The sequence below is a fragment of the Malania oleifera genome, chromosome 12 (assembly GCF_029873635.1).
Source record: "Malania oleifera isolate guangnan ecotype guangnan chromosome 12, ASM2987363v1, whole genome shotgun sequence".
NCBI lineage: Eukaryota > Viridiplantae > Streptophyta > Magnoliopsida > Santalales > Ximeniaceae > Malania > Malania oleifera.
The window spans coordinates 19,709,222-19,719,197 of record NC_080428.1 but is presented as its reverse complement, the minus strand read 5'-3'; the positions used below and the strand labels follow the sequence as shown (position 1 = coordinate 19,719,197).

At 31.9% G+C, this 9,976-nt stretch overlaps 1 protein-coding gene across 1 annotated transcript; it reads right to left on the bottom strand.

Moving 5' to 3' along the window:
• Nucleotides 1-2,455: 2,455 nt before the first annotated feature.
• On the bottom strand, nt 2,456-4,242 carry LOC131144620 (uncharacterized). Its single transcript, XM_058093354.1, has 2 exons — nt 3,893-4,242; nt 2,456-3,553 (listed from the first exon to the last, which is right to left on the bottom strand). The coding sequence occupies exons 1-2, from the start codon at nt 3,972-3,974 to the stop codon at nt 2,691-2,693; spliced, it is 945 nt and encodes a 314-aa protein (XP_057949337.1). The 5' UTR covers nt 3,975-4,242; the 3' UTR covers nt 2,456-2,690.
• Between the last annotated feature and the right edge of the window lie 5,734 nt (nt 4,243-9,976).

The window sequence follows — 9,976 nt, the reverse complement described above, 5'->3', positions numbered from 1 at the left end:
GAGTTTCTTGAAGTTCAGAGGATGGCATTTTCTTCCTCTGCATCCTCTGCCAATCCTGCAGATGATTCATCAAGTCTTTATCATCTCAATAATATCGATAATCCTGGCATTGTGCTAGTTACACAACCATTAACTGGAGATAATTACCATGCTTCGTGTCGATCCATGTGAATTGCTGTTCTAAGAACAAGCTTGGTTTCATTAAAGGAAGTCTTACCTTACCATCTGATGTTTTTGATCCTGCGTATAAAGCTTGGTTACAATGTAATGATATGGTTTTCTCGTGGTTACTCAATTCTGTATCGAAAGAGATAACAACAAGTTGCATCTATATTGACACTAAAAGAGAACTCTGGTGTGATTTGCAGCAACGATATTTGCAAACTAATGCACCATGAATTTTTTGGATTTAGAAGGAAATTGGAGATTTGGTGCAAGATGATCTTTTTGTAAGCGCATATTTCACTTGATTGAAAACTCTATGGGATGAATTGATGGATTATATGCTTTTACCTCCTTGTGGTTGTTGATCAAGAAATTGTAATTGTGAAGTGTTAAAGGTTGTTCTTGAATATCGACAATGAGAATATGTGATGCGTTTTTTGATGGGACTTAATGACACTTTTGTAAGTGTTCGATCCCAAGTTTTGTTGATAGATCCATTCCCTGATATTGACAAAGTATCTTCTTTAATCTTGCAAGAAGAAAGAGAGCATGGTATTCATCCTAATGGTAAACTTACCAATTCTGCTGCCTTGGTTTCTACTACTTAGCAACAGAATTCTCATAAAATCACTCCAAGAAATAAGGCCTCTTCGAACCCAAACCAATGTGTAGCCACCGTGGTATGATGGGGCATACCAAGGAGAAATGCTTTAAACTCCATGGTATCCCAATGGTTACAAGTTTACAAGATCTCGAATTAACCTAATCAATGGTAATTCTTCTGATACTATTTCACAGGAAGCACAATCTTTTGAAGGACCTTCATTACCTTTCACTCAAGAGCAGTGTCAACAACTTCTTTCCATGCTTGATTCGCATAATTCTTCAATCAAACCTGCTATGGTTCACCAAGTAGGTACTAAGCAAGCTCCTCAGACATTTCTTAACCAATCAAGTATATTACCTTCTCCTCAACATAGTGTTTTTACTTCTCTTAATTTTCAACAGTAAGTTGAAAATAAACCTTTTAATGCACCTTGGATCATTTGATACAGGTGCAACTGACCACATGGTCAGTTTTGTTTCTTCTTTAAATTCGTATTCACCTGTTAAATTTACTTTTGTGACCCTTCCAAATGGTCACAAATTCATTGTTACACACATAGGCATAGTCAAAATTTCTGATACTTTAACCTCGACTAATTTTCTATATGTTCCAGCTTTTTCGTTCAACCTCTTATTAGTTAGTAAACTTGTAAATTCTACTAAATGCGAATCATGCTTCATTCAAGACTTGTGTGTGTGGAGGACGATTGGTCTGGGTGAACAACGAGATGGACTTTATTACTTGCTGCCATATAAGGCATCAACATCTGATGTAGCTGATGTTTCTTTTCTGGTGTATTTTCTAATTCCAATAATCTGTTTTCTGCAATTCTAATATCTAACACAATTGTTTCAAGTCCTCCAATATTAGACAGACTTATTTCTAAAATCTTTTTTAAAAAATTAGAAATAAAAAAAATCACATTTTTCTATTAATATTTGAAATAAAAAAAGCCAAAAACATGGTAAATGAAATGATAAAAATGTATTTTTCATTTAAAGTTTTTAAAAAGTAGAATAAAAATTGAGATTTAGACTTTGAAAATCTAAATTTGACATATTGTCAAATTCATGTTTTTAAATCTTGAATCTTTTTTTTATTTTTAATTTTTCTTCAGTTGGAGAATATATATAAAATTATTTAAAAAATAATAATAATTTTTTCATATGATTTTTTAATAAAAATAAATGTTTCATTTCCCAAGTATCAAGTATTTTTTATTGTCAATTAAGAAAAAAAAATTTACTAATTTAATTTTAAAAGTTTAAATAAATATTTCTAAATTTTATTATGAGTGTGTATTTTGAATCAAGGATCTCATTTGGGAAAAGAAAAAAAAAAAAATTTTTCATTTGTATTTTGTTTTTTTGCAAGATATTAATTTCAGTTCCTATTTTTATTGTTTTTTTTTTTATTGATTGCCAAAGATGCCGAAATACAAATCTTGCACGAAACAACCCCAACAAAAAAAGAAAAAAAAAACAGAGAGAGAAATGATCATAGAGGTAGAAAGGTTTTGATCACCTGCTAAATAAAAATGCAGTGTAACAAAAGAAATTTGCGTAAATAAAATCTGCCATGCATAGAGCTTAGGAGGGTTGCTTTGAAGATCCAGAAATTATAAACTGCATCTTTGGATTACTTCAGTTTGGTCACCAAGAAGACGGCACAACAACAGAAGGATTGATGGAATTTTGCAAATATATATATATATATATATATATGTAAATTTAGACTAGAAAAAGCTGCACTAGCAAGTTGCACATGGACAACAAACGTGCAACATCACTAATCACTTCTACTTTTACAACTGTTTTTCCTTTATTTATAATTCCCAACTATAATAATTTTTTTTTTACCTTCATAAAATTGGTCAAAGCCAGACCATCTACATCTGATTTGCAGTCGCCTTTTCTTTTCATGCAAGAACAGAACTAGGCTTACTGGTACTGATCTCAGCCTTTGGTTTAACACATTCACTTTTCTTCTGCCCGTGCTTTGAAATCTTCCTGTTGAAACCCTCGAACATATGCTCCAAAGCCGAAATCTCCTCCTCAATATCCAATGCCCTTTTATTCCCTGCGGTAATTCGATGGTGGAAGCTGTGGATTTGGTCAAGACCAGCCGCCACATCCACCCCCATTTCCTCCACTTCTGCTCGAATTCCCGCATTTTCCTCTTGTGCCTCTTTGAACTTCCTCTTTAAGGATCGATACCCGTCGAGCGACTTAAGGAGTTGCTCCGAAAGCGCTTTGTTTCGCTCTTGCAGGGCTGCATTCCCTTGTGTCTCCCCTCCCATGTTTTTCCTATCTCTGTGCTCTGCAGCACAAGCTTTTACTTTTGCCAACAATGTCTCATTTTGGGCTTTGATGTCACTGATGAGTTCCTCCATTTCATTCAATTCGTGGACCTTTTTGGCAAGCTCTGTTGCCATAATCTCCTTCTCCTTCCCCAAGCTTGAACACATTATTTCGAGGCTCTTTCGTGCTGCCAAGCTTGCATTCAGCTCTTTCCTTAGCTTTTGTTTCTCATCAGTTACTGTTTCTGCAGACTTTTTGTCCCTCGGAACATCACGAGGCCTAAGATCGGTGTTGCAACGCCTTAGCTCAGCTTCCCTTTTCTTGCCACTAGAGAGAGATTTTTGTATCCTGGTCTTAACATCGTCAAGAATGGTCATCATTCCTGCCGCTCTTTGCACTTTTCTGTCATCAATATCTTTATTGCAGGCCTCATTGTGATCTTGGATCAACTTTAATAGTAATTTAACGTTTGCAGCAATACCTAAATGAGAAAAAGAATCAGAGGATAATATGATGACAGGCTGAGATTATAATGTCTTCTGATATCTGTCAGGGAAAAAGAGGATCCTGTAAATATTCTTGATTTCAGTAGTTCTTTGTGTCCAAGAAAAGGGACCAAAAACAACTTCCATTGTCTATTAATTGTCAGATTTTTTACCTCCTTATTATTCAATAGTAATATCATCACAAACACAAAAACCAAAAACAATTTTTGGGAGCTAATCAGGAGATAGATACATACTGTCAATATTAATGCCATAAATAAAAATAAGAAATGTATAAAACAAATTATGATATATATATATATGATGATGATCACCTTCTAAACTGGAATCATCTGGCCGATCCTTTGCTGCTGGAGGGAGTAAATCAGGAGATGAATTGGCACGTACCTTGCTCATACTGCTGGGAGAATTCAAGAGAGAAAGAGAAAAAGAAAATTTTCAAGGGAAAATGCCTATGACCCACTTAAGAAAATTTTCAAGGGAAAATGCCTATGATCCAAGAAACTTAAACATGAATTAATAACAAATTGAAAGAATAGAGGATGAAGAGAGGAAAGGGGTTTCTTCTTTTTATTATTATCAATAATATTTTATTATAAATAAAAAATGTATTAATATAATGTGTTGAGAGATCCAAAAAAGAGAGGATGCTTCTGCACTCTCTCTCTGTTTCTCTCTATGTGTGGCTTGTTGGGTTTGCTTCCGGGGGTTGATGATGTTAGCAGATGCGAGACGGGATGGTTCATGGTAGTTGTTCGGCGGAATTATTGGGGACCGTTTGACTTTTTCATTGGCTTTTGATTGCTTTGACTTTCTTGCACAACAGCTATAGCCTGTTCATCCAAATCCGTTCACAGTGCTTATTTTATTCCTGTTTAGTCCATCCATCACCAATTGCATGGAGCATCAATATCCATACCAATTCATATTCAAAAATATCAAATTTATTCTTATAATTATTTCAAAATACTTTTTTAATTAATTACTCACAACTATCTCAAAATATCCTTATAATTATAAAAATTTATTTATATAATTATTCATAATTTTTTCAAGTTAAAGATTTCAATGCTCTTATACTATTTAATTTTTTTTTATTATTTTCTTCATAGTACGTACTCATGATTAATAATAATCACTATTATTATTATGTAACTAATAATTTTTGAGTCCTAATTCACGCCCCTTAGGTACCTTAATTCTATGAGATTCAAACTCTTATCATCCTATATCCTTAATTATTGGCTTGTGAATTATATTATTATTATTATTAAGTTACTAAGCAATCCAATATTACCTTGAAGCCAAATCTCAAACCGACCTTTCCTTGATGTGCAAGGGTCTACCCTAAACGATTTCATGAGCACCATTAGGAAATTTGAATCTTTCAATGGCATCAAAGTGAAATTTCTTCGCCAATCTCATAACATTAATGTCGCTAATGTGTGCACTAATTATTGTGGGGCAGGGTACTGCCGACTTTGCGTTAAAAAAATATTTACATAGAATTGGCTAGGAGGGGGTGTAATATTTTAATACAAACTAGAAAAATTCGTATTTTGCAGCAGACATGCATGCAATTTGATAATTAATTTTAATAATAATAATATCATATTATTTATTTAACACGATAAATTTATCTAGAAAATGTAAAATTTACGAAAATTGTATATTATAAACATGTACATTGTAAATGATATAAAATTTGCTAGTGAGAAGATAATTTAGTATGAAATTAATTTAAAAAATAAATACACATATAGACCATACTACTATTGAAGGAAAATTTCAAATGTAAAATTTTGGTAAATTTTAATTCTACATATTTGACTAAATATTTTTGAATAAATATAATAAATGAATAATATGTATTATCATCAATTTAAATGTCAAATTTTAACCTAAAATACCCCTATAATGATCCTAAAATGCCCTTACAAGTCATCATTACTACTCTTTTAAATATATTTTAACTCCTAATTATTTTTATAATTATTTAAAAAAAATGAAATATATAATTTTATTAAAAAATGCGCAAGTGCATGCCCATGACTAGTTTCAATAATTTGAATTTAAATTAATTTTATATTTTTTATAAAAAAACTTAAATTAAATTAGTAATTATTTATGTACATAAAGATAAATGTAATATGACACATATATACTTCAATATTTTTTAATAATTTAAATTTGAATTAATTCTATAATTTCAATTTATCTAAATATAAACAAAAGATAAAGAAAGTGAGAACCAATAATTTATATTAATTTTGTATATATAAGTATTGAAAAGGAAAGTGGCTAAAGGGGACCAATCACATGAAGAAAGGAGAGAGAAAAGTAAAGAAAAAATAGTACGACCCTCTCATTTTTTTTTTGGGGGGGGGGGGGGGGTTAATTTTTTTTTAGAGAGAGAGTTTTAAAAATAAATAAAAAATTAGTAGGGCCTATGGGCTCTCCTTCCTATTGGCCCATTGATGTGGAGAGATAGAGAGATAGAGAGGCAAATAAATACTTTGGAGTATATGAAATTGAGATTTCATGTGTTATAGTTTGGTAATATATTCTCCATTAGCTTATCTAACCAAGAATTAACGCTTGGTTATATGGGTTAGATACATATTATTGCTTAAGTGTTGTAGATTACTCATCCGACAAGTCAATTGCGTGTCTATTTCCTATACTTCATGTAATGACCCGGAGAATTTTAACTATGTAAAATAATAAGAAAGATAATAAAAGGAAAAAGGGGAAATAAAAGAAAAAGGAAAAGAAATATGAAAAGAATTACAAGCAGGTGCTCATCGATGAGAGATCTTGTGAGGCTCGTCGCTGAGTATGCATGTCTCGTCGACGAGGATTAACCGAGAGGGTTTGAGATGTTTTGAAACTCGTCGATGAGCTCACGACCTTGTTGACGAGTGTTCTTCAGTGGTTCGTCGATGAGTCCTATCTTCTCGCGGACGAGTCCACGTGGCAATAACGAATATATAACGATCTAAGGTAGCTTATCTACGAAGAAAATCATTTTTCCTTCATTTTCTCTCTCTAAACTCGTCTCTCTCCCATCTCTCTAAGAATCCGACTCAGATTCATCCGGAATCGACGATCGGAGGTCGCTACGATGTTTTAGGGAAGATTCTCTACACATCTAACAGATCAGTTTCCTAAACTGAACTTTTTGGGAAACGCTCCTAAGTTTAGGTAAGGGTTAGGATGCATAGTTTTGGGGTTTTTAAAAGTTTTATTGAAGTTTATAAATTGAGAAATTGTTGAAATAGTAGATTATTTGGGGTTTATCTCATTAAACTAAGGTTTTTGAACCAGGGTCCGGGTGAGCATCACAGACATCAGTTTAGGATACTTGTTGGTGTAGTTCAAGGATTCAGGTAAGGGGAAATTTATATATTAAATCAGGTTTTTATGAATTAAATGAAAATGGACTATGTTATATATATATATATATATATATATATATATATATATATATATGTATATGTGTTTTCGTGTGGGTATAAAATGCCAACCATGTAAATTATATTTTCTGAGCTTAGAACTGCTTATTTAGTTATGTATATGTGAAAATGGACTTATGAAAGTGAATAATATTTTCAGGATAATTATATAAGAAATGAAGGTATATTTTCAGTATATAAACGTCAAATGTTTGTTGGCTTATTTTACAGGCAATATATGAATTTTATTGCAAAATTGTGTGGCATGAGTAGGTGGTAATGCAGTGTAAACATATGTTATATGTATGAGATACATGTTATGTGAGAAATGCATTGATAATGAAATGTTATAAGAATTATGTTGCTTGTGTTTGATAATGCAACCATGTATACAATGACAGTTAAAAGGATTTGTAGACTAATTGATGACAGTTAAAAGGAGCTTTGTTAGCAGATCTAGCGCATATCTGTGTGGACTAACTGATGTACAGCTAAAAGGAGTTGTAGTACGAATGAATGAATGAAATGAAATAGAAATGCGAATGAAATGGATGTGAAATGTGAAATGTGAATGATGTAAAATGTGAAAGGTTACGTAAAGTGAAATGCTATGAAATGTTAAAGTTAAGAACATGAATAGATATGAATTACTGGAATAACAGACATAATAAGGTACTATGGTATTATCAGTATTTATGTTAGTAGAACATGTTAAGTTTGGGCGGGGCAAACTCTTCGCCCAAGGGCTCGCTGAGAAAGATGAGTGCCCTGGTTGTATAAGGTGTAGCAGTAGGCTACATAATGTGCTAGGACAGAGGGAAACTACTTGTATGAGCGGGTAGATTCCCTATTCTTAGGAGCCTTCGCTGGTAAACTTTTGTATGAATTGTGTGAGTACGAGACTAATTTATCACTTGAGGGCTTACTGAGTAAGGTGAGTGCCCTGATATGTAATACCGCAACCCCGAAGGGTTTGTGATGTCTACTTTTTATCATTGATTTACAGCAGAAGTAAATAAACTTAATTATTATTAAACTAGAGTACTAATTATCCATATTGCAATCATTTATTTCAAAAGAATAAAAATTACATAAGCATAAATATACCTGTATCGATATTGAATGTGATTCGAATATTGTAGTTAATTGGATTAGAGTTAGGAAGTGTTCATTGTGGTATTTGTGGGATTTTTGGGAGCAGCTTATTGGTTTATTGGAGGGAGTGGATTTTTCAATAAATCATTCGTATAGAGAAGGGAACAAAGTAGCAGATGCCTTGGCTCGACAAGGTGCTATGGGGAGGAATAGTTTGTTTACAAATAGTAGTCAACTCCCTAAAGTTAGCAATGGTTTGTATAAATTGGAGAAGATGGGTATGACTTATATGTGGTATGTTTAGCTGATTTTCTTTTGGTTTTTGCTCATGCTTTTTGCTGTTCTTCTTTTGTTTTGTTATGCTGTGTGAGATTTGTTTTGTTTTGTTTAGACTTGTAACCCGGTTTTGACTGGATGTTAGTGTTGTTCTTTGGGAGATTTTTAACATTTGTCTTTTGTTATCTCTCATTGATTGTCTTGTAATCACGGTATTCCTCCGCCAAAAGTGAGGGGTTATCAATATATAAATGGAGGTACCACCCTTCTTTAAAAAAAAAAAAAAAAAAAAACTGGCATCATACTAATATTTTTAATAAATTCTTATTTTTCTATCCCACCCGCATGCTTGCTATACCTGATTTCCAAAATGCCCTTCAAAGTCATCTGAAATGTAAAATATGATTAGGGTGAGACGACGCTCAATAAGTAAATAAGATTATTATTAGTGTGTGGCCAAAATGAGCTTTTAAAAATTTCGTAAAACTTAATACTATAACTTCAAAACTGCTTCTAAAATAAATGTAAATCTAAAAATTTCTGCATAAAACTTTTACCATCAACTATAATAGTAAAATTTAATAACCATATACTGTGCGTTAAATTAAACTTTTAACTTTAAAAATATATAAAAAAAATATTTAATTATATACATACATATACTTTTCTTTATACGTTTCCTTTAAATCGTCATTTAGGCACAAGAATGACCATTTTCATATAAACTTATATTTTTCCTTCAAATCATTAATAACTATGTACACGTAATTAAATATGAACATATATTATAAAAACCAACCTTAAGCCTGTTTGCCATAAGTCATGTTTACCCCCATGACTGGGTTGTGCTGTCCGAAGACTGGACTTAGCTGGCTGGCCGACCAAACTAAATCAACGTACGTAAACATTAAGTGAGATTTTCCTTATTAAGTCCTGGTCCGGAACTAAGTGTGCACTCAGGAGAAATCCACTAACATAAATAACCACTCTGTAAATAGTGTGGGCGCACTCTGATCCATTTAAACTTTAAGCTGCGGTACCGAGCATCTGTGACTTTGAACTTACTTTGGCATAAGGGGTTTTAAAACTATCTTATTATAATTTATGCAATTTAAAATAATTTCGTGAAAATCTCATCTTTACTCATATTTTCATGAAAAATGCAACATAAAAGTAAACTCATGCCACACAATTTTTGTGTTAAAAATATATATAAATTTTTTTAATAGAAAGAAATGCTGAAAATTTACCCGAGGAGATTAGAACATTTCTTAACCAAAAAATAGATGCAAGTATATTAAAGATAGAACTAGTATAATTAAATATACGTAAAAATAAACTTATGGAAATTTTGTGGAACTAATTAACATAATTGAAATTTACTTACAAAATAAACTCGGGTATGAATTTTAAATTAAAAAAACTAACATAATCAAATTTACTTACAAATAAACTCGGCTATAAATTTTGAATAAAAATACTAACATAATCAAATTTACTTACCTCTTCTTTTACCTTGCGCTACGAATACAATGACTATCTCTAAGAAATGAAATCGAAAAAAGTGAGTGA

Coding starts and splice junctions, on each gene's coding strand:
- LOC131144620 (XM_058093354.1), bottom strand. CDS start 3,974: ATGAGCAAGGTACGTGCCAATTCATCTCCTGATTTACTCCCTCCAGCA. Junction 3,554..3,892: donor AGATGATTCCAGTTTAGAAG/GTGATCATCATC, acceptor TTTCTCATTTAG/GTATTGCTGCAAACGTTAAA.